Source organism: Thalassophryne amazonica, chromosome 18 (genome assembly GCF_902500255.1).
Source record: "Thalassophryne amazonica chromosome 18, fThaAma1.1, whole genome shotgun sequence".
Lineage (NCBI taxonomy): Eukaryota > Metazoa > Chordata > Actinopteri > Batrachoidiformes > Batrachoididae > Thalassophryne > Thalassophryne amazonica.
In genome coordinates, this window is record NC_047120.1 from 25861696 (window position 1) to 25887075 (window position 25380).

At 44.0% G+C, this 25380-nt stretch overlaps 1 protein-coding gene across 3 annotated transcripts in view; it reads right to left on the reverse strand.

Annotated features, from left to right (window-relative positions):
- The window catches only part of LOC117530714 (testican-2-like), a 255415-nt gene that overhangs the window by 86288 nt on the left and 143747 nt on the right, over positions 1–25380 (reverse strand). The window contains exon 1 of one of the 3 annotated variants that reach the window (XM_034193609.1): positions 19919–20013. The exons of the other annotated variants lie outside the window; for them this stretch is intronic. Within the exon in view, the coding sequence (XP_034049500.1) occupies positions 19919–19997 (79 nt within the window). The 5' untranslated portion in view covers positions 19998–20013. Of the gene's footprint in view, positions 1–19918; positions 20014–25380 lie in introns of those variants that run through there. 3 annotated transcript variants of the gene reach the window in all.

Genomic DNA, 25380 nt, shown 5'->3' on the forward strand with positions numbered 1-25380 from the left:
CTTGGAATTGGGGGTTTTCTAACCCCAGGTCCCGACCATTGGACCGTCAGCGGTACTTCTTCGCGGCAAATCACACAGTGATTCTCAACTTTTTTCCATTGCAGTATCTCCTTTTCACTGGATAAAAATCCTTTCTTTGCATGATATAGTTTCCTCAGGGCTTTGCCTGCCCAGAGGTCATTTTTTGTTCTTCTTAAGGCAACCACCCCATTGACAGTGGCCATTCTGAGGAAGGGTGGAAGATCTTGGGTGTTTTTGGCCATGTTTAGCTCCTGGTTTCGTCTAGTTAGGAGTTGGCTTCAGCTGCTCCACTCCTTGGATTCCCTTCTTCTTCAATTCTGCTGTGTTGCTGTCCAGTATCTTCACTACTGTATCTGTGGTCTCATACTTAGGTTTAACAGCAGTGTTGGTTAGGTGATCTCGAGCTCTCACCCACACCTTCTGCCCAACCTTAAATGGGATCTTTGGTTCTGGTTCTCTGTCCCTTTTAGTCTGACTCCGCCCCACTTCCGGTGTCAAAAATGGGCGTTGGTTCAGTTCTTGCGAAGGGGTGGGCCTGCCGGCACGATGGCGGTCATTCAGGGCCTGTCCAATTTCCAGGGCCTTAGTACTCCATTCCCTCATGTTAGCATTTTTCCCAATCCAGTTTTTCACCAGTCCAATAGCCCTTTCCACGACTCCATTTGCTTGAGGAGTGTATGGGGGCGAGTAAATTCTCATTACTCCATTTTTCTGGCACCACTGGTCGACCTGAGCATTACGTAAATGTGTACCATTGTCCATTCTCAGCTCCCTAGGTATCCCCAGATTTGAACACACTTGAGCCAACATGCTGATCACACTGCTGCCGTTGGTTTTTCTCATAGGCTTAACAGTCACATAGCCCGACATAGAGTCCACAAGCACCAACAGATACTTTTCTCCTTTCTTACCGGTCACCCCATGGGCCCGGCAACATCCATGCATACTGATCCCCATGGAACAGTACTCTTTATGGTGAAACCATCCACCCTTTGTCCTCATCGTCCTGCATTGTATCGACCACATAGTTCTCAGTCTTTGAGGACTCGGCAGACTTGGGTTCTCGGAATCCAAAGTTGCAGCTTCTCCAGCTCCTTCCGTGTGGGAATGGTGCCTGCATGGCCAAGCACTTCATGTACGGCCAGCACCACTTCTTTCATGGACTCTTTTGGAACTACCCTTCCCTTGGGTGTCTGTTCCCACTTCTCGATCCTGACAACGACGACTTTTCTCAGCTGCACATAGCGGTCCACTTCTTCGTTCCCGCTCCAATGTGCTCCTTCTTTTACATGGGCCTTCTGATGTACCACATCTAAGTCCATTGTTAGCCTCAACTCGGCTATTTTCCTCCACAAATCCATATGAGCTACAGGCTTCCCCTTAGCTCCCTCGAATCCATTTTCTTCCCAAATGGATAAGTCCTCTTTCAGGGCTTGTGCGCAGTAATGACTGTCTGTAATCACTTTAGCCCTTTTTACTCTCCTCTTGTTTACTCTCCTCTTGTGGTGCGCTTGTTATCACCATCGATTTGCTGTCCAGACCTCTCCCCTTTATGTTCTTAAGCTCTTCTTGGTATTCTCTGCCTGCCCGCTCCTTGAGCTTTGCTCGGAATTTTCGGTTGGCAATTTTCAGTCTGGGATTTGTGAAGACAATGAGACTATCTCCATCTATATCCCAAGGACTGCCAAAATAATGATATGTCCGTCTTCCATCCTGGGCCACCATTTTTTTAGTTCCTTCGGGCATAGGGTCCAAGTCCTCCATGTAGTCAGATTCAATGTATACATGGTGGGTTTTTGCTTTAGATTTTCTAAAGATCTCCTGCGAACGCCCTTCCTCTTTAATATGGTAACTCGGTCCGGCAACACATTCTTCAGCTTTAAGCTGTCCCAAGCTTCTGGGCCCACATTCCGGCGATTGATGGAATATCTGTCCAGACACTCCCTGAAGGCTTCTTCATCTTTTATCCTGCTCAACCAGGCATTCTGTCTGTTTTCTAACTGTTGAGGTTCCTCTCACACTTCCTATGGGCAAATTTGGCCACTCTGGGTCAAAGCTTGTGTGGAGTTGGTCCGGGCTTTTATATTCTTGACCATTTCCCCCAGGATTAGGACCTCCCGGGGATATCAATTCATCTTCACTTCCCTCTGGCTTGTGTTCCTCATCACTTTGTTCGGATTCGGCCTGGGAGTCTATCTTGCCTTCGTCTTCATTATCGAGGATCTGACTTCCACTCATATCTTCCATTATAGGATATTGTTCCTTAAGCATTCTTCCTAACCCTTTTAGCCGTTCTGCCATGGACTTAAACTCAGCATATACGGATGCTGATTTTGCTTTAACATCAACCAGGACCGTCTCTACTCCCAACAACCCAGCTGTCATTTTTACTATGGAGTCATAACTTTTCTCAGGACTTATTAAGGTGGTGATTTGTCCTCTTTTCCATTCTTCTTCGAGAAGTTTACACCACCATACAAGCCAGTCTCTGGTCCCCATCTTGTCCTTTGGGACTGGTGGACTCCTCAAAATGGCCAAGATCTGCCCCTCCTTATGCTTACCTGGATAATATATCCCTAATGTGTGTATAGTTCCTGCCATATCTTGTTTAAAACATTCTTCATCAGTTTCCACACTTTGATCTATGACATATTTTTGAACTGTTTCTGCCCAAGTATCATATCCTCGTCCATACAATACCACTCTGTGTGGCCGAAAATCCACTTCTTTTGTCCCTTCATGTTCGGATTCAGGGTTTGCTACGGGTCCTGGCTCTCCTTCAGCCATATTTTCACTGCTTGTTCTTAATACTAAACTTACTGTTTCGTAATGATTGTCCTCCCTTTATTCTCTCGATTGCTGAGATTGTCGATTCCACCACTGTCGTCTCCTTGACTTCAGCTATGGTCCTTGTCGTCTCGAGTCGTCTGCCTCTCAAAGCTTCTCTTGGCGCCTTGAGTCAGGGATGAGTGACAGACTACTTGGCTATTCAGTGCTAATTCCAGAGGTTAACTCCAAATCAGCTGCTCCTTTTCCCGCTTCTCCCCTCAGGAGCCTCACGGGTTGATGATCTTATTCTCTCTTGTAGATCACCATTTTGCACAGTATACTCTCATAGCTGCTCTCTTGACGATCCAATCCAGCAGGCTCCCTCACCTGCTTCCCTTCCTCGTCGTTTCGTGACGATCCAGCAGGCTATCCCCGTCTGCTTCTCGTCCCAGTCCAGACGATCCAGCAGTGACACGTCTGCTTCTCGTCCTTGATCCCAGCTCCCTGGGATACTTATTCCTGTTGTCTTTACTTCGTCCTTCTGGTGGTCGCCTCCAAATTTTCACACCTCTGGAGGACAGATATGTTTCAAGCCATTACTGGACCTATACAGGCCATCAGCCGACACTCTCCACAACACTGTCTCCTTTGGTGATCTATTCAGAGGCTTTCCACCTACCCAATGGCAAAGACTCTCCTTTGGCCAGGATTCTTCCTCGGACCCGACTACACTTTGTCAGGTCCCTGTTCGGGCGCCACGTGTCAGATCCGCTTTTTAGATACACGGCACACGCTCACCCTCCGATGAGTGTGTTTGTGTACAAAACCAGCTCTCCGTCTCTGGGGTCTGACCTTCGTGTCTCCACAGGTATTACCTGGCAGGGCTGCACAAAGGTTGTTCAAGCTGGTGGCGAGGAGATTCGTCTAGCTGTTCACTGCCTCCATCCGGACGTCCACCCCGCTGAAGCTGATCTCGCACCCCGGTCGAATAGCCTTCTCAGGAACCAGGATATGAACCGGCCATGCCTGTTAACGGCAGCTCTCCTCTTATGGATCAGGGCTCTTGGAATGTTGCTAGATTTTGAATTTAGTGACTCGTACAGCGAGTCCCCAGGATGTGTTATTTTCATAAAAAAAACCAGACTAACCTTTTAGAGCCTTTTTAATGTTGTACACCCAATAAACTTTAACTTTTACACCTTAAGAAGCATCAATAATCCAGTGTCCGAGCCTTAACACTTTAACGGCATGCTTGGAAATTTATTGCAGGTTTTGCAAGTGTCAATAACATAATCAACATAGATTATATGGTGATAATTTCACAACAGTAATTCAAGTATAATTAGAATAATGATTGGCAGAGATTTTTGTTTTTAATTCAATAATTCTGACTGATCTTACTTTGACTGGGACTGGATTGACTTCTTAACAATTTTTTCTAGGAGTGAGGGAAGGAGGTTTTTGAGGTTAGGGTCCCCAGCTCGATGAACTTGATTTCCTCTTCATCAGCTGTTAATCGTTAGCTGACCACGATCCTTGTGTGATGTTGTAATCCTTCAGGAAGTTAATCCACATAAGAATTTATTCCGTCTTCAATCAACCAAAAGTTGATCTAATCCATTCTGGTATGCGGTGATGTTCCTTGAGAGAGAAATCGTTGACATTCCCCACTCAGACTTAAGGCCAGTGGTTACTCTCCGCTGTTCTGCTACTCCGTGACTGGACGGCCTGAGTGGGAGTTGAAAACTCTCTCAAATGATCTTTATGGCTCCAATCCTCTCTCTCCACAATTCCAATTGCTGCTCACAAGATGGTCAAGTCTTGTGATCTCCTCGTAGCAGGGGAGTAGTGTCAACAGCACCTCTCCCTGGAAGAATAACCCCGTTTACTGGTATTTCAACAGGTTATATATGTTCTTGACTCCAGTCATCCTCAGATGATCTTGGTTACCATGGGGATGCTGTTGACTCAAAACCTCCTCCCTTCTCCTTCTGCTTACTGGAAATCTCCACAGCCCTTGCCAGTAACTTATTTCTCAAGTTCCTCTTTTCTGTTAACACTTCAGCTTTTCTGAGAATTCATTCTTTAAATCATTTCTTCAAAATCACATCAATCATATTCAATCATTTCATTACAACTCGCTTTCACATAAAAACAATTCATATGATCATATACAAACATTTTCATTCCTTATTATTCATTTCATATTTTACTAACATTTTAATCATTTGATCAGTTGTTTAACATCAGCTTTACTTGCCCTGCTTGCGACATCTTCTTCACTTCCTCTTTTTCTCTGACTCTGCACTGTTTATGAAAAACAACTCATATAATCATTCATTTCACTTATTTGTAACATACTTTTTCTAATCAACTCTTAATTTTAACACATTAATACTTCATTTGATCATACTTGTCATGTTAGAATCATTCTTAGACATATTCCATCGTCTTCACCACCGAGTTCATTCCGTGGGCCTCCCCATTTGCAATGGAAAAGTCCGGTATGACCTCACTTACTCCTGTAAGGTACCAAACACTGTGCAGTTTAATCCAACAGCATGTATATTAATCCCATGGCACGTATTATATTCCAAGATGAAAACAAGCTGAAAGCAAGCTTAAAGTCATCTTTCCTGACAAAGCAAATCCATCAGGTTTTTGAAAAAAAAAAAAAGGTCTGATACTTTTCTAACAGACCTCGTATACAGCCTGTAACTCAGCTCCTGTCTGCTGTGGTCGACAACTGCCTGTATAACAAGCATCCTAGCCTAGCCTAGCTGCAGTTATGGAAGCTAACTTGCAAATAATTTAGTGTTGAGTTCATATAAGATTCCACCACCAATTAAAACCAAAACAGTAGGCTGTGGTTCTCACCACACTTTACTTCATGAAGTTCTGTTCATCGTGGTCATAGCAGCTTGATAACAAGTCGAAACGGAATCTTCAATGGGAGTTAGCAGGCTTACAGTTCATATGTCTGTCAGTGTACCTCACAGGTTTCGCCACTCAGAAAGGCATTTTGAACATCAAAAATGAATAGATTAATTCCTGAGTAATCACCAGTGTGACAATTTGTCAGACTATATCTTTCTGTATTTTTTGCTGTAAATGATACTGTTTGTTTTTAAGGCTAGTATGTCACGGAGCAGCGAAAGCTGACAAACATTCCAAATTTCTGCTGGTCTAGAGGAAGAATTGCTTCGCTACATTAGTCAACATTCGCCAAGATACAGGCTTAAAACTTAAGCAACTATTGACCCAACTCAGCCAAATATTTATATGTGTCCTACCATGAATTTGTCAGTCTATTTTACCTATTTTCATAGGCTTTTTTAAAGGAATTTGGCCCATTGGTGTGGCAAGAAAGCTGTGGAAGGATGTATGGTGTCATTTACGACCCCAGAAAGATATGTATGTTTTTTTAATATTACAGCCATTGATTTTATTGTAACCTGCCACTTGCAATCACTGCATTATAATGTTTTGCAGTGAACCATGGGGAGCAGACTGAGATTTGCAAGATTTACTGCTGCAGAAGCCTTGAGGCAGATATTTAATGCCCATGGTGACAATGGAAACAGCTCAATTGATAGAGATGAGCCGGCATCAGACAATGAAGGCCATATCTCTGAGATGTCAGACCATTCTGACACAGAATTTGCCCACAAGGACCAATCATATGTGTGTACAAAGTGCAACAAGGCAGTGTGCCCAGAACACAGCCACATACATGTATAGACACACAAGTTGTACAGTGCCTTGCAAAAGTATTCAGCCCCTTGGTATTTCATGCATTTTAATTTGTTTATGGCATTTCAAATACAAAAAGTAGATCAGGCTTCTCAATATAACTATTTATAAAACTATCTTCCTTATACTCAAACTGAAAGTAAATCTGTACAACACAATGTAAATTAATTAAAAATATAAAAGCCAAGGTGATGGGTTGCATAAGTAATCAGCCCCTTTGGTATAATACCTGTAAATAATCAGTTTGATTGCCAGTTTTCTTCAGACAAGTCAGGGGATGGATACATGAACATTTCCAACTCACTGAATATGTCTTGAACTTTATTTACATCAGTTATGAAGAAATACAAACAGTATGGCACTCTATGGCAAATCTGTGTGGAGTAGACAGTGGACAGGGATTTGCATATTTCTCTCTCTCGACAGTGCAAAATATAATTCAATGATTCAAGGAATCTGGGGGAATTTCAGTGCATAAAGGGCAAAGATGCACATCTAAGATAAACGCCTATGACCTCCGATCTCTGAGATGGCACTGCATCAAGAACCACCATTCATCAATAGCTGATATAACCACCTGGCCAAGGAATTACTTTGAAATCTATGTCAGCTGCTACCGTATTGTGTTACCTTCACAAATGGCATTTAAAACTTTCCTGTCCAAAAAAGGGGCCTTATGTTAAACTTGTTAAGAACACAGTGGAAACCTCTGTTATGGTCAGATGAATCAGTATTACAGATCATTTTTGGAAGAAATGGAGGTGTGCTCCAGACAGACAGACAAAAAAAGACCATGCAGACCATTATCAGCAACAAGTCCAAAAGCCAGGGTCTGTCCTTGAAGCTGTGTCAATGCCCTTGGCAAAGGTAATTTACACTACTGTGATGGCAGCATTAAGATTTTAGAACAATATATGCTGCTTTGAAAATGACTTCTCTACTTTTAAGATTAGGCTTAAAACTTTCCTTTTTGCTAAAGCTTATAGTTAGGGCTGGATCAGGTGACCCTGAACCATCCCTTAGTTATGCTGCTATAGACGTAGACTGCTGGGGGGTTCCCATGATGCACTGTTTCTTTCTCTTTTTGCTCTGTATGCACCACTCTGCATTTAATCATTAGTGATCGATCTCTGCTCCCCTCCACAGCATGTCTTTTTCCTGGTTCTCTCCCTCAGCCCCAACCAGTCCCAGCAGAAGACTGCCCCTCCCTGAGCCTGGTTCTGCTGGAGGTTTCTTCCTGTTAAAAGGGAGTTTTTCCTTCCCACTGTAGCCAAGTGCTTGCTCACAGGGGGTCGTTTTGACCGTTGGGGTTTTACATAATTATTGTATGGCCTTGCCTTACAATATAAAGCACCTTGGGGCAACTGTTTGTTGTGATTTGGCGCTATATAAAAAAATTGATTGATTGATTGACTTTTCCAGGAATGTCCAAGCATTTTTCAGTAAAACAATGCAAAACCACATTCTGCGCACAGTATGAAGGCAGGGCTGCAGAAGAAGAATGTATGGACACTGGACCATCCTCCCTGCTGCCCTGACTTGTCCTCAATAGAGAATGCTGGAGAATTTTGAAACTAAAATTGCAACGATGATGACCCCATACTGTTGAACACCTTAAGACTTGTTTGCAGGAATGCTGGTACAAAATAACATCTGTAAAGTTTCATCGCTTGGTATTCAAAGCCAAAACATCTTTTAAGTGTTATGAAAAGGAATAGCAACATTAAACAGTGTTAGATGCTTTAGCGTCCCAACTTTTTTGGAATGTGCTGAAGGCCTTAAATACAGTAAATGTACGAAACACTAAAGGTTTGTTTTGTTATGTTTTTTCATTTCCGATAATGTGCCAACTTTTTCTGATTTGGGTTAGATATTCAGTGTTTCTCCACAAAATATTTAACAAAGGATGTAAAAAAAAAAAAGACTCAGACTATGAGGTACTATGGAGTCACCAGTTCATTTATATTTTGATGTTAAAATCATACTAACATCATGTAATACATGATGTAATAATATAATATAATATCAACTTATTTAAAATAAAAAATTAAATACTGGAGCTTTAAGAAGTCCCATAGCTCTGATTTACCTTCCCAGGCTTGTATGTGCGCCTTGTCATACTCAAAGCTGTGCTTTAGAATTTTCACTGAAGACATTCCTGATCAATTAGGTCTGCAGAATTGGCTCCAGTGGGAGCAGGGACGTAGATGAAATCAATGGTATTCAAATGAACATCACGCCTCACTACAGCAAGCGTGGCATTTTCTTGAGATTACATTAGCTATTCTCCCTGTTGTAAGAACAGATGACTGGAATGATGTCTGGAGCTGCATCTCTCTCATCTTTCTCCTTTGAGGCAAGTTTCGGATGTCTTTAAAGTGAGGCTGTGTAGGAGTGGGGCAACATCCGACCTCCCACACTCTCCTCACAGCAGGAAAACACTGGCAACCTGCTAAATTAGCTAGCTGTACTTTTACAGAGTAACCTTTAAAATATTTCACACTCCATTGCCTCCCCGGAGGGGACCTGGGTCTTGTACTGCACCGCATACGCTGCCGTCATTTTTCACTGGAAATGGGAAGTTGCAAATCAGAATTGTGTCATCTTCCATATCTCAATAAAAGTAGTTTTTTATTTGTTTGTTTCATCATGTTTGCTCTGTTTGTTTTTACTCCATTATATGACTGACTCTAATGTTGCATACATTATTAACTGTGCATTTTATTTTTTAAATTTATTTATTTATTTTGTTGAAATAAAATGTTCAAGAACAAATGTGATAACTACATCGCGTGTACGCAATGCTTTATTTACAAGCAGGTAAAACATCCATCTACAACATTAATATTTCATAATTTATTCATCATCATCAACTGTGGATGCTACTTGAATTTACAACTTTTAGGTAATATATTGTTCTGAAAATATGACAGTGTTTTTCTTGTAAATACATCTGGAAAAAATTGGGCTGTCTCAGGGTTTAGACTTTTACAAGTCATCAACATCAGCTGTAAGATAATCATGTTTTTCCTGAAAAGAGAGTGAGTGTCTCAAAAGTTGTGTAGGTTATCCACAAACTGTTGAAAAGTCATGATGCAAACTTGAAGCACATGGTCATAAATGCAGCAGTTATCAAACAACTCTCAAGCAGCCAAGAAATTTGGTGTCACAATATAAAGTTAGCAGATGGCTAGGCTTATAAAGAAACTGCAAAGTCAAAAAAGCTTACTTTGGTCCTAAAAACAGCAGTGTGTCCGTTCATAAAATGTGCCTTTACTTACAGTACTTTTAAATAAAAGCATTTATTTAGAAAGTCTTTTTTTCCCAAAAATCTTGAAAAGGGGATGTCTTATAATCAGAGTTTTACATTCAGAACAATATGGTATATCACTACCTATGGGCAGGTTACAGACTTTATTTCCCTCAGCTGTATTTTCAAAATCATATATACAATTACTTTGCACATTTTAGAACCCATTTCATGTTAATGAAGCTTTTCATTTCTAACTCTGCCTTTTGCTGGATGAAATTCCATTTATTCTTGTGCATCATGTTGCATTCTTTTCAACATTTTGCATGCTAATACAATACATTTGACCTGTCAAAAATCAGTTATAAACCCTTCCAAATGGGAGTTTCTAAAATAATGAAATTGTTCTAAAAAATATTTGTATGATCATTTAATGAGGACTGACTCATATTTGGGGCATGTAAACAATGACTGTGACAATACTGAAAAAATTTGTGAATAAATTAGCACTGATTAGTACAAAACCAAAGTTAGGTCTGGTCTGAGTGATGTAGTGCATCACAACACCAATGAACCCGAAATCTTTGTATTTTTGTATAATATGAATTTTGTGCTCCCAGTAATATCTGAATGTTGTTGCCACATTGATCAAATCAAATCAATTTTATTTATATTGTTGTGTGGGCCGCTGAAGAGGAGGTACTGCTGGCCCACCACCACCAGAGGGCGCCCTGCCTGGAGTGCGGGCTCCAGGCACCAGAGGGCGCTGCCGCATCATGGGAGTAATCTGGGTGACAGCTGTCACCCATCACCAAACACAGCTGTTTCCACTCAGCACCGAGGTATATCAGGAGGACGGCGTCTCCACCTCAGTGCCGAGATACCACCTAAGACCAAGGTAGTATTCTCTGCAGGTATACTTTGCATTATTACTTAAGACTGTCAAAACTGTTTTTCAGGACTGGTGACTACTAAGAACCTTATTCCTTGGATAAGTACTCACCTTCCTGCTGAACTTTGTCAAGAGGTGGAGGCGGCTTCTCCCCTCTCTGTAACTGGGTGCGTTCATCCACTCCTGTGTGTTGTTGCTCTCTCCTGCCAGCAGTACCGGATCCGACGAGCGGAGGCAGTGGCCACCTGGGAAGTCGGGACTTGGCGGTTCCAGTATTTCCAGGGTTCGGTGGCAGAGGAGATCTGGGTGGTTCCGGTTCGACTGAGACGGACGTCTCCTACCTTCGAGCCTGCCCACACGACACCAGCGGATTCGACCCTAAATTGTGTTTGTTGTATTACTCTTGCTTGTTCAGTAGTAAATCTTGTTATTTACTTTCTCCATTGTCCGTTCATTGCGCCCCCTGTTGTGGGTCCGTGTTCCAACACTTTCACAACAGGATATCTCGGCCAGCGTCATGGACCCCGAGGGGCGTCAACCGGCTGTTGAACGGCCAATGGAAGACCAAGACGCGGCGGAGGCTTCGGGAGGGGTAATCGGCGAGTTGCAGCGGATCCTCACCGCTTTCACCTCTCGGATCGATTCAATGACCGAGCAATACGTTCTCCTAAACCGCAGGGTGGAGGCTCTCGCCGCACACGTGGAGGCGCGCCCTTCGGGCGCCGCTGCGGCTCTCCCTCCCGAGGACCCTGCGCGTAAAAGTGACGTTCCACTGGTCGTTCAACGGTCCCTTCCTCCGTCCCCAGAAGCATACATAAGCCCTCCAGAACCGTACGGAGGCTGTGTGGAGACGTGCGCGGATTTCCTGATGCAGTGTTCGCTCGTCTTCGCACAGCGTCCCGTGATGTACGTGACTGACGCTAGCAAGGTAGCTTATGTAATAAATCTGCTTCGCGGGGAGGCACGCGCTTGGGCTACAGCGCTCTGGGAGCAGAACTCACGGCTCCTTCATACGTACGTTGGGTTTGTACGGGAGCTCAGAACGGTGTTCGACCATCCCAACAGAGGAGAGTCCGCTTCAACCGCACTACTGTCAATGAGACAGGGGCGTCGGAGCGCAGCTGCCTATGCAGTCGCCTTCCGCATCGCGGCGGCGAGATCCGGCTGGAATAGCACTGCCCTCCGCGCCGCCTTTGTAAACGGACTGTCACTGGTCCTAAAAGAGCATCTGGTGGCGAAGGACGAACCGCGGGACTTAGACGGGCTCATCGATCTAGTCATACGACTCGACAACCGGTTAGAAGAACGCCGTCGGGAACGAGGCGAAGGGCGTGGCCAGGCACGCGTCGTCCCTCTCCCTTCCGGTTCCGATCGAGCACCGCCTTCCCCACGCTCCACAGCCCCTGCACTCCGTGGGGTCACAGCTCCCCCTACTGACGAAGCTAGGGACACGAGTAGGGCAACATTTAGGGCACCAGATGCACAGAGGAAATGGACCCACGGAGCGTGTCTGGTTTGTGGTTCAATAGAGCACCATGTGAGAGACTGCCCCGAGCGGTCAAACGCCAAATGCCCGCCCCTAGAGACTGGGCCAGGGGTGGGTCAAAACATTCACGTGGGACACACCCACATTGCTACACGACTCCCAGTCACGATCCTGTTTGAGGATTCAACCCTGAAGGCCCCAGCACTGGTGGACACGGGCTCTGAGGGGAATCTGCTTGACAGTAGATGGGCCAGGGAGATAGGGCTCCCTCTGGTGGCTCTTACCTCGCCTGTGCAGGTTCGGGCACTGGATGGCTCCCTACTCCCACCAATTACGCACAAGACACCTCCAGTAACTCTGGTGGTGTCAGGTAACCACCGGGAGGTGATCGAGTTCTTCGTGACTAAGGCCACCTCCCGTGTGGTTTTAGGGTTTCCATGGATGCTTAAACACAATCCCCGGATTGATTGGCCGTCCGGGGTAGTGGTTCAGTGGAGCGAAACCTGCCATCGGGAGTGTCTCGGTTCCTCGGTTCCTCCCGGCTCCCAAGCTAAAGAGGAGGTCCGAGTCCCGCCCAATCTGAAGGCGGTGCCAGCGGAGTACCATGACCTCGCTGACGTGTTCAGCAAGGATCTGGCTCTCACGCTTCCTCCCCACCGCCCGTATGATTGTGCCATCGATTTGGTTCCAGGCAGTGAGTTCCCGTCCAGTAGGCTGTACAACCTCTCACGGCCGGAACGCGAATCAATGGAGACCTACATCCGGGACTCATTAGCTGCCGGATTGATCCGGAATTCCACCTCACCGATGGGCGCAGGTTTCTTTTTTGTGGGTAAAAAAGATGGCGGGCTTCGTCCATGCATTGATTACAGGGGGTTGAACGAGATCACGGTTCGCAACCGATACCCGTTGCCCTTGTTGGATTCAGTGTTCACTCCCTTGCATGGAGCCAAATCTTCACCAAGCTGGATCTTAGAAATGCGTATCATTTGGTTCGGATTCGGAAGGGAGACGAATGGAAGACGGCATTTAACACCCCCTTAGGTCATTTTGAGTACCTGGTCATGCCGTTCGGTCTCACTAACGCTCCCGCGACTTTCCAAGCATTGGTAAACGATGTCTTGCGGGACTTCCTGCACCGGTTCGTCTTCGTATATCTAGACGATATACTCATCTTTTCCCCGGATCCTGAGACTCATGTCCGGCATGTCCGTCAGGTCCTACAGCGGTTGTTGGAGAACCGGCTGTTTGTGAAGGGCGAGAAGTGTGAGTTCCACCGCACTTCTTTGTCCTTCCTGGGGTTTATCATCTCCTCTAACTCCGTCGCCCCGGACCCGGCCAAGGTTGCGGCGGTGAGAGATTGGCCCCAACCTACAAGCCGTAGGAAGCTGCAACAGTTCCTCGGCTTTGCAGATTTCTACAGGAGGTTCATTAAGGGCTACAGTCAGGTAGTTAGCCCCCTGACAGCCCTGACCTCTCCAAAAGTTCCCTTCACCTGGTCGGACCGGTGCGAGGCCGCGTTCAAGGAGTTGAAACGGCGCTTCTCGTCTGCACCAGTTCTGGTGCAGCCCGATCCTAGCCGCCAGTTGGTGGTTGAAGTGGATGCCTCGGACTCAGGGATAGGAGCGGTGCTCTCCCAGAGCGGGAAGACCGATAAGGTCCTTCACCCGTGTGCCTATTTTTCTCGCAGGTTGACCCCCGCTGAGCGGAATTATGACGTCGGCAATCGGGAACTCCTTGCTGTGAAAGAGGCCCTCGAAGAGTGGAGACATCTGTTGGAGGGAACAGCCGTGCCGTTCACGGTTTTCACTGACCATCGGAACCTGGAGTACATCAGAACCGCCAAGCGTCTGAACCCCAGGCAAGCCCGCTGGTCACTGTTCTTTGGCCGTTTTGACTTCCGGATCACCTACCGCCCCGGGACCAAGAATCAGAGATCGGATGCATTGTCCCGGGTGCACGAAGATGAGGTCAAAACGGAACCGTCGGATCCCCCGGATCCCATCATCCCGGAGTCCGCTATCGTGGCCGCCCTCACCTGGGACGTGGAGAAGACCGTCCGGGAGGCCCTGACCCGTGTCCCGGACCCCGGAAACGGACCAAAAAACAGACTATACGTCCCACCAGAAGCTAGGGCTGCAGTCCTGGACTTCTGTCACGGTTCTAAGCTCTCCTGTCACCCAGGGGTGCGAAGGACCGTGGCAGTCGTCCGGCAACGCTTCTGGTGGGCATCCCTGGAGACCGACGTCCGGGACTACATCCAGGCCTGTACCACCTGTGCCAGGGGCAAGGCAGATCATAGAAAAACCTCAGGGCAACTACAGCCATTGCCCGTGCCTCATCGCCCCTGGTCCCACATCGGCCTGGATTTCGTCACGGGCCTCCCGCCGTCCCAGGGAAACACTGTCATCTTCACGATAGTGGACCGTTTCTCCAAGGCGGCCCACTTCGTGGCCCTCCCGAAGCTCCCTACGGCCCAGGAGACAGCGGACCTCCTGGTCCACCACGTCGTCCGTCTGCATGGCATACCATCAGACATCGTCTCCGATCGTGGTCCCCAGTTCACCTCACATGTCTGGAGGAGTTTCTGCCGGGAACTGGGGGCCACGGTCAGCCTCTCGTCTGGGTACCACCCCCAGACCAACGGGCAGGCAGAGCGGGCGAATCAAGAACTGGAGCAGACACTTCGCTGTGTGACAGCCGCGCACCCGACGGCCTGGAGTACCCATCTGGCCTGGATCGAGTACGCCCACAACAGCCAAGTGTCATCAGCCACCGGCCTCTCCCCGTTTGAGGCGTGCTTGGGGTATCAGCCCCCCTTGTTTCCGGTGGTTGAGGGAGAGGTCGGTGTGCCCTCGGTCCAGGCCCACCTACGGAAGTGCCGTCGGGTGTGGCGGGCCGCCCGCTCTGCTTTGTTGCAGGCCCAGACGAGGGCGAAGAAACATGCAGACCGGCGACGGGCCCCGGCTCCCAAGTATCGTCCTGGGCAGGAGGTCTGGTTATCCACCAAGGACATTCCCCTACAGGTTACCTCTCCTAAACTGCAAGAACGATACATCGGACCATATAAAATCCTCAAAGTCATCAACCCCGCCGCAGTGAGGCTCCAGCTCCCGGCCTCACTGCGGATCCATCCAGTTTTCCATGTTTCCCGGATCAAGCCTCTTCGCACCTCACCCCTCTGCACCCCGGGTCCGGCACCGCCTCCTGCCCGGATCATCGACGGAGCACCGGCTTGGACTGTCCGCCGGCTCCTTGACGTCCGTCGGATGGGCCGGGGTTTTCAGTATCTGGTGGACTGGGAGGGGTACGGCCCCGAGGAGCGCTCCTGGGTGAAGAAGGGCTTCATCCTGGACCCGGCCCTCCTGGCCGACTTCTACCGTCGCCATCCGAACAAGCCCGGCCGTGCGCCAGGAGGCGCCCGTTGAGGGGGGGGTCCTGTTGTGTGGGCCGCTGAAGAGGAGGTACTGCTGGCCCACCACCACCAGAGGGCGCCCTGCCTGGAGTGCGGGCTCCAGGCACCAGAGGGCGCTGCCGCATCATGGGAGTAATCTGGGTGACAGCTGTCACCCATCACCAAACACAGCTGTTTCCACTCAGCACCGAGGTATATCAGGAGGACGGCGTCTCCACCTCAGTGCCGAGATACCACCTAAGACCAAGGTAGTATTCTCTGCAGGTATACTTTGCATTATTACTTAAGACTGTCAAAACTGTTTTTCAGGACTGGTGACTACTAAGAACCTTATTCCTTGGATAAGTACTCACCTTCCTGCTGAACTTTGTCAAGAGGTGGAGGCGGCTTCTCCCCTCTCTGTAACTGGGTGCGTTCATCCACTCCTGTGTGTTGTTGCTCTCTCCTGCCAGCAGTACCGGATCCGACGAGCGGAGGCAGTGGCCACCTGGGAAGTCGGGACTTGGCGGTTCCAGTATTTCCAGGGTTCGGTGGCAGAGGAGATCTGGGTGGTTCCGGTTCGACTGAGACGGACGTCTCCTACCTTCGAGCCTGCCCACACGACACCAGCGGATTCGACCCTAAATTGTGTTTGTTGTATTACTCTTGCTTGTTCAGTAGTAAATCTTGTTATTTACTTTCTCCATTGTCCGTTCATTGCGCCCCCTGTTGTGGGTCCGTGTTCCAACACTTTCACAACATATATAGCGCCAAATCACAACAAACAGTTGCCCCAAGGCGCTTTATATTGTAAGGCAAGGCCATACAATAATTACGTAAAAACCTCAACGGTCAAAACGACCCCCTGTGAGCAAGCACTTGGCGACAGTGGGAAGGAAAAACTCCCTTTTAACAGGAAGAAACCTCCAGCAGAACCAGGCTCAGGGAGGGGCAGTCTTCTGCTGGGAGTGGTTGGGGCTGAGGGGAGAGAATCAGGAAAAAGACATGCTGTGGAAGACAGCAGAGATCAATCACTAATGATTAAATGCAGAGTGGTGCATACAGAGCAAAAAGAGAAAGAAACACTCAGTGCATCATGGGAACCCCCCAGCAGTCTAAGTCTATAGCAGCATAACTAAGGGATGGTTCAGGGTCACCTGATCCAGCCCTAACTATAAGCTTTAGCAAAAAGGAAAGTTTTAAGCCTAATCTTAAAAGTAGAGAGGGTGTCTGTCTCCCTGATCTGAATTGGGAGCTGGTTCCACAGGAGAGGAGCCTGAAAGCTGAAGGCTCTGCCTCCCATTCTACTCTTACAAACCCTAGGAACTACAAGTAAGCCTGCAGTCTGAGAGCGAAGCGCTCTATTGGGGTGATATGGTACTATGAGGTCCCTAAGATAAGATGGGACCTGATTATTCAAAACCTTATAAGTAAGAAGAAGAATTTTAAATTCTATTCTAGAATTAACAGGAAGCCAATGAAGAGAGGCCAATATGGGTGAGATATTCTCTCTCCTTCTAGTCCCTGTTAGTACTCTAGCTGCAGCATTTTGAATTAACTGAAGGCTTTTCAGGGAACTTTTAGGACAACCTGATAATAATGAATTACAATAGTCCAGCCTAGAGGAAATAAATGCATGAATTAGTTTTTCAGCAAAACAAAAACAGCTTGGGACTCCGACGAGGGCGGTCGCATCTGCGGCAGGCCTTGTCCTCTCTCAAGCTTGCCTGGCGGCGCGACTTATAGTTGCAGCGGCCTTCACCCACTTTGCCTCCATTCGGATGACGGACTGCTTCAAGTTTAGTGCACATAAACAATGTCAAATGTATACGTGTTGTCTTTAATTTTGATGTGTGCCATTATTACGGTAAACAAGTAATAATTGTGGATTAATTGCTGTATCTTGTCTGAGGTAATTGGAGTGTAAACATAATTGCCCTTTTTTGGGATCAATAAAGTTGTCTGAAGTCTGACCTTTCTAATTTTAGAGATATTGCGTAAATGCAAAAAAGCAGTCCTACATATTTGTTTAATATGCGCATTGAATGACATATCCTGATCAAAAATGACTCCAAGATTTCTCACAGTATTACTAGAGGTCAGGGTAATGCCATCCACAGTAAGGATCTGGTTAGACACCATGTTTCTAAGATTTGTGGGGCCAAGTACAATAACTTCAGTTTTATCTGAGTTTAAAAGCAGGAAATTAGAGGTCATCTATGTCTTTATGTCTGTAAGACAATCCTGCAGTTTAGCTAATTGGTGTGTGTCTTCTGGCTTCATGGATAGATAAAGCTGGGTATCATCTGCGTAACAATGAAAATTTAAGCAATGCCGTCTAATAATACTGCCTAAGGGAAGCATGTATAAAGTGAATAAAATTGGTCCTAGCACAGAACCTTGTGGAACTCCATAATTAACCTTAGTCTGTGAAGAAGATTCCCCATTTACATGAACAAATTGTAATTTATTAGATAAATATGATTCAAACCACCGCAGCACAGTGCCTTTAATACCTATGGCATGCTCTAGTCTCTGTAATAAAATTTTATGGTCAACAGTATCAAAAGCAGCACTGAGGTCTAACAGAACAAGCACAGAGATGAGTCCACTGTCCGAGGCCATAAGAAGATCATTTGTAACCTTCACTAATGCTGTTTCTGTACTATGATGAATTCTAAAACCTGACTGAAACTCTTCAAATAGACCATTCCTCTGCAGATGATCAGTTAGCTGTTTTACAACTACCCTTTCAAGAATTTTTGAGAGAAAAGGAAGGTTGGAGATTGGCCTATAATTAGCTAAGATAGCTGGGTCAAGTGATGGCTTTTTAAGTAATGGTTTAATTACTGCCACCTTAAAAGCCTGTGGTACATAGCCAACTAATAAAGATAGATTGATCATATTTAAGATCAAAGCATTAAATAATGGTAGGGCTTCCTTGAGCAGCCTGGTAGGAATGGTAGAGATTGATGCTATTGATGACATTAATTTTCTTTTTTATTATTAAAATGGGACAAGAAGTTCTATTCTGCAGTTACTGTTTTGTCATTAAAATCCCAAACTGGATAGCAGGCTAATGTGACAAAAACATATTAGCACATTATTTGCTTGCAGACAAACTGAAGATACTTTCTGAGACAGCTACCTGTTAACTAGCTAAGTTAGCTTGGAAAGCATATCTTGCAACAGTGCCAAGGTAGAGTGAGACACTGCGGCTAACTAGCGAGATGACAGATGAACATTTACATATGATTAGCAAGCTAGTGTCCCATCCTGGGGGAGTCGCAGAAAAGGATTTACTCCATAATTAGTTACACCAAGTGAAGAAAATATGTTTAATAATATTTATTTACTTGAGGTTTTGGTGAAAATGGCCTTATGCTAGTATCTTATGGAGCAGCGAATGCTAACGAATGTTGTGATTTTTGAATTCGCCAAATATATTGGTGAAAATCAAGCCTGTATCTCATGGAGCAGTAAATGCTAACAAACATAGCAAATTTCTGCTTCTTTTTCTGTCTAGGAAAGAAGAAAAGGAAGAAAGGAAGAAGAAAAGGTACAATATTTTGGTCAGAGAGTGGTTGTGAAACAAAAAGAACTTTAGCGACACGCATTACGACCACTTACAAATGCTTAAAACTGTTTTAAAAATATTTGAAACTGCTGGTGGGAAAAATAAATTTGCAGAGAAATTTTGAACATGTTCAAAATTTATGGGAAGAGAAATACTGTTTGTGGCCCTAAAAACTGTTTTGCAACCTTTTACAAACCCTGACGAAAACCAAAATTCGCTGTGTTTGTCAGCATTTGCTGCTCCGTGAGATACGGGTTTTGTAAAAGCACAACTTTTTGTAATTAACGTATAAATGTTCACCCTGTTCATCATTTCTTTTCCACATCTGATTTTTCACAAAGTGAGGTTTTTATTTTCCTTGACAGGTTTGGAACAGATTATGTAGACGTAAATGGCACCTGATGAAAGTTTTAAGTTCAGCTCTCAACAACGACGCCAATTATCACAGGTTTTTCACACTAATGGATTCCTGCGTTCCTGAAACACGGTGCTGCTCCACAGGCTCTGACATGTAGGACCAGCACTCGCTACACTCCTGATGATTTCAATCAACAACTACAATTAAAATGCCAGCAGTTCAGTACCGCGTGCCGTGTGCTTCAGGTAAGGGCGGACTGCACTTCGCATTGATTATGCGAGCTGCACCTCAACTGCAGCAAGTTAATCCTGGTTGTTTCAATAAAGCAGTTTAACTATTTATAGAACTGAGATGTTAAAGCATAACATGAAATACATACAGTCCATTTTATTATATATATATATATATATAAACTTACTTTCATCAGCGCTCAAGTTGTCATCCACATTTTTGATGTAGTCATCCTGGAACAGAAAGAATATTTGAATTAACGGCATTAATGGTTCATTCTGTGCATCAAAATTGAGCATACACTTGGTGAATTCTGTCAGTTTGCTATTTGCTGATGACAATTACATTGTTCTAACTCAATCATTTATATCAGTCAATCATTTATGTACTGGACTTAATGTGTAGGTGACACGATAGGTGATGTTTTTTGAGTATTGAAGACTAAAATTAAACAGCAGTTTGAAATTAATGTTTTCCCGGTGTATGGTTACTGAAGAGATAAATATTTGGACTTTGAACATTTGTTTGATTAGCGATCGGATGTACTTCTTTGTTTAAGTGTTTCATTTCTGGAGTTATGTCAGCTCGATGAGTTTGCTGCAAGTTTTTGTTAAAACACTTGCAGGTGGAGTCAGCTGGCTTCAGTTTCCTAAGGATCATGTGCGTGAATTGTGGACCAGCGGCACTTTTGTGCACCGGCGGCACTTTTTTCCACACTCTTTGAACACTGCGGCTTAAACAATGATGTGGTAAATATATGGAATTTTACAGGCTACTGACAGCCCCATTTCTACTGAGTGGTTTGGGTCGGTGCTGCATGGTATTATACATGTCGGAACCGGTAAGTCTGGCAGGCAGAACCCTTTTGATTGGCAGGTGGAACACATATCGAAGAGCGCACATTCCACATTCCACACTCCACACGGAGGCAAAACTGAGTAATTTCACATTATTTTATTTCTCTTTTTTTTTTGTGGATCATGGGATAATTTCATCTTGTGCAGCAGATGAGGTGCTGCGAGTCTTTCAACTTGCGGCACAGAGGCCCGGTGGAAGAAGAGGATGCTCTGTTCACAGCAAAGACTCGAACCATCAACCACAGATGCAGACACAATCAACAGATTACACCTGTGCCGGCACTGTAACCTGGTACCAAACTGCCGGTGTCACAAAGGGATTTTTCTTCAGCCAGGACAGGGAATTAAATTATTTTCAGATATCGTTTTCCAAAATCTGGCTTTATGTGGATACATTTTCATCAGTCTGTGAAGACGATCTCACTGAAACGGACAGGTAAGACTTTATCTTTAGTCCTTGTGTGAATGGTTTTAATATTTAATAATAACATGCTATGCTACTAATGTACAGCACACTAACTGGAAACTAGATTTATTTTCAAAATAGCTGATATTTTCAGTCACTCGCAGGTGCAGTGTCATTTTTCAGGGTTAGGAAAAAAAAAACCAAATAAAAAAATCCACACTTCCTCATCACTTTTTTCTGATGTCAAGGATAAAGGTAAAACAAACTTTAAAAAATAAATTATCAGTCGATTATGACTACAGAGCTGGGAAAAAAGTTTATCATCTCCACCTGCGTGCCAAAACTGCCTACATTATTAATTAATTTATTTATAATCACCATTCTGTGTTCTGAACTCTGCCAACATTGTCACTGTTGTCAGACTGAAGGTTTTCCTCCAAGATCTCCCTCAGTGTGGTCTAAATAAGGCTCAAACCCATAAGGATGTGTCCTCCACAGCTTATTCAGAGTCACCTTCAGACTGGACTTCAAAAAAAAAAAAAGCTCCACACTAGAAAAAAAAAAAAATGTCCGAAAACAGCTTGACCTCTGCTGTGATTGCAATTGATTTGGGTTTGAATCAGCAGGTCCTGTTCCCTCAATGATGTAGCAACAATATGGTCCTTGTTGAGGGCTGTACAGGGGCTGAAAGGCTTCAGACAGCTGTAGTTTAAATCCTTCACCATCTGCACTTACCATTGAATTTTATTGTTCAGGGTTTTTTAAAATACCATCATTTCATAATTTTTAATGATTATTTGTGCACATTTTTGGTGTCACCTACACTTTAAAGAAATAGCCTGCAGAAGAGGTGGCTCTGTAGCATAGGAGTTAGTCTCCCACTATATAGACTGGGGTTTGATTCTAGGTGTAGACTCCAGGCTACCTGTCGCTGTCCTTGGATGAGACACCTCATCTGCATTGCTCCAATCAACCTAACTGGAAATGGGTACCTGTCTTGGCTGGGAAAGTGCTTGTGCGCATTTGCCGTATGCTACTCCAGTCTATCCAATACCACCATGGTTATGACTGCACTTTTTCAGAAAGCCTAATATCTATAAACATCTCAAAACTGTCTTTTGTTGAAGAGTGTGACACACTTTTCATTGGATGTATGCATAATATCTATTTTTGTTTTTTGTTTTTTTTGTTGTTTTTTTGGGGGGGAGGGGGGGGGAGTTGCCAGCGCGATGACCAGAGTGGTGCAGATCACTGATGGAGCTGTACATTTCCCCCACTCCCACATGCACAGCCAATGCAGAGCGTTGGGCTCATTATCACTTCAAACTCCAGTCAGTTTTCAAGAAATCATGCACTGCTTGCTCCAAAATAGAAAACAATCTGCACTGTATTTTAATTTCATCTTAAACTGTAGACTGGCATCAAAATAACTGAGCAGCCAAATCCACATTCAAGCAGAAACTATTTATTTCAAGATGCATTAACACAATTTTAAGAAACAATGCCATCTGTGAAATTAAAGTAAAAGATATGTGGTGCGTGCAGGTCTGATGGTGCTCAGGTATGCAAAGATGGAGCAAGACGTGTTTCAGGCTTGGCACAATGCTCCGTCCAAAATTCACTCACGTCACTCCAAGCTTGCTCTGCTGTCCTGACCTGCGTTTTTCTAAATATTACTGCCATTCTGCACAAATGACATCCAATTATTCACATTTTATGGATCATGATGTGTCCCAGTGTCACAAATTTTTTGAAATTTGTTCATAACTTTCCCAACTGCTCACAATGTTCTACAATGTTAGTTTTACCACAGATTACACCCATTCTCGCATTTTCTTGGCAGAAAAAATTCCCGATTCCCAACCTGAGGATTGGGATAATAATCTCATAGAAAGAAATCCCTGTTCAATGTTGCTCACAGCAGTGGATGGAAATGAAATTATAGACATTGTGAATAATTGTAAATATAAAACATCTACCGATTTAAATGAAATTGATATGGTGGTGGTAAAACAGGTCATTGAATGGATTGTAGAACCATTAACATACATCTGTAACTTATCATTTCAAACCGGTAAATTTCCCAATCAAATGAAAATAGCTAAGGTTGTGCCGCTGTATAAGACTGGGGATAGACACTACTTCACAAATTATAGACCTGTTTCTTTGCTTCCACAATTTTCCAAATTATTAGAAAAGTTATTCAATAATAGATTAGACAAATTCATAAATAAACATAAATTACTTACTGATAGTCAATATGGATTCAGAGCACATAGTTCAACATCACTTGCATTAATAGAATCAGTTGAGGAGATTACAAACGCCATAGACCACAAATTACATTCAGTTGGAATATTTATAGACCTTAAAAAGGCTTTTGATACAATTAATCATGACATATTAATCAATAAACTTGAACAGTATGGGATTAGGGGGTTGGTGTTGCACTGGGTGAGAAGCTACTTAAGTAACAGAAAACAGTTTGTGAAGTTGGGGGAATATACATCATCATGCTTGGACAATGCTTGTGGCGTCCCACAGGGGTCAGTATTGGGTCCAAAACTGTTTCTAATTTATATAAATGATATTGTCAATGTTTCCAAAATATTAAGATTAGTATTATTTGCAGATGACACAAGCATTTTTTGTTCAGGGGGGGATTTGCAGGAGTTACTGAGGAGGATCAGTATAGAAATGGGAAAATTGAAAATATGGTTTGACAGAAACAAATTATCATTAAACTTAAGTAAAACAAAATACATGTTATTTGGCTATTGTAATACAGACATACAGGTTCAGTTACAAGTCGAGGGGGTAGATATTGAAAGGGTACATGAAAATAAGTTTCTGGGGGTGATAATAGATGATAAGATAAACTGGAAGACTCATATAAAACATATACAAAGTAAACTGTCAAGAAGCATTTCAGTTCTAAACAAAGCGAAACATATTCTGGACCACAACTCACTCCGCATTCTTTACTGCTCACTGGTTTTACCATATTTACAGTACTGTGCAGAGGTATGGGGTAATACTTATAAAGGTACAACACAATCACTATCAGTAATGCAGAAAAGAGCTATAAGAATTATTCATAATACTGGCTATAGAGATCATACAAATCCACTATTTTTACAATCCAAATTCTTAAAATTCACAGACTTGGTTCATTTTCAAACAGTACAAATTGTGTATAAAGCAATAAACAATTTACTTCCAGCAAATATTAAAAATATGTTTTTTAACAGATCAGGGGATTACAGTCTGAGGGGGAAATTTAATTTAAAGCATCAGTGGGCACGAACAACATTAAAAGGTTTCTGTATTTCTGTCTGTGGGGTGAGGATGTGGAACAGATTGGGAGTGGGGCTCAAGCAATGTCCAAGCATGACCCAGTTCAAACAGCGGTACAAAAATATGGTTTTTTCTGGGTATAGGGAGGAGGAAGGGTTATGAGGGTTAGGGTGTTTTTGTTTTTTGCTTCGGCTTGTAAATATATAGTATTTTGTATGTAAGTAGGTATGTGTAGGTGTATATTTATGTTTGTGTATATATATGTGTATATATGTATATGTGTATATATGTGTATGTATATGTGTATGTATGTTGATGTGTGTATGTATATATGTATGTGTATGTGTATATATATGTATATATATATATATTGATATCGGTTTAGGTGTGTAGGAATCTATGTGTATATGTGGCAAAGGGTATTACTGGTTGTGGGGAAGAAGGGGTAGGGATAAATAAGCTGATGCTTCACCCTACCCCTTTTCGGACATGTTGGGTACACAGTAGGAACTTTTTTGTTGTTGTCTTTACTGATCTATCTTGTAATTGTTGTTGTATCAAATGTTCGAAATAAACAGTTTTCATTTTCATTTTCATTTTTTCATTTTTCTCAGGCACCCATTTTAAAAAAATTACTGATCAAATTATTTTATTTATTGATTGATTGATTGTTGTACTGGCCCTGCAACCAATTTGTGTCCTGTCCAGGGTGTGCCCTCCCTCACATCCTGTGACTGCTGGCATGGGCTCCAGCCCCCCGTGACCCTTATTTGGAGTAAGCGGGTACAGACAATGGATGGATGGATGGATGGATGGATTTTGCACCAAAAACAGACACAACTGGGCTTCAGCATTAGGGTTACTGTTCAGTTTAGGGTTAAAATACAATTGAACTGGTGACTGAAAATACGTATGTGGAGATTCTCCTAGTTTGAAGTTTCTCCTGTTACATATGTTTACTGCATAACAATTTGTTGTACTGCCTACTCATAGGTTACATCATGACAAGTTATTGCTCTAAAAGGTCACACAACACAGCAGTGTGCTAAAAATATAACCTTTAGTCTTACAATGGAAGTAAAGAAGAGT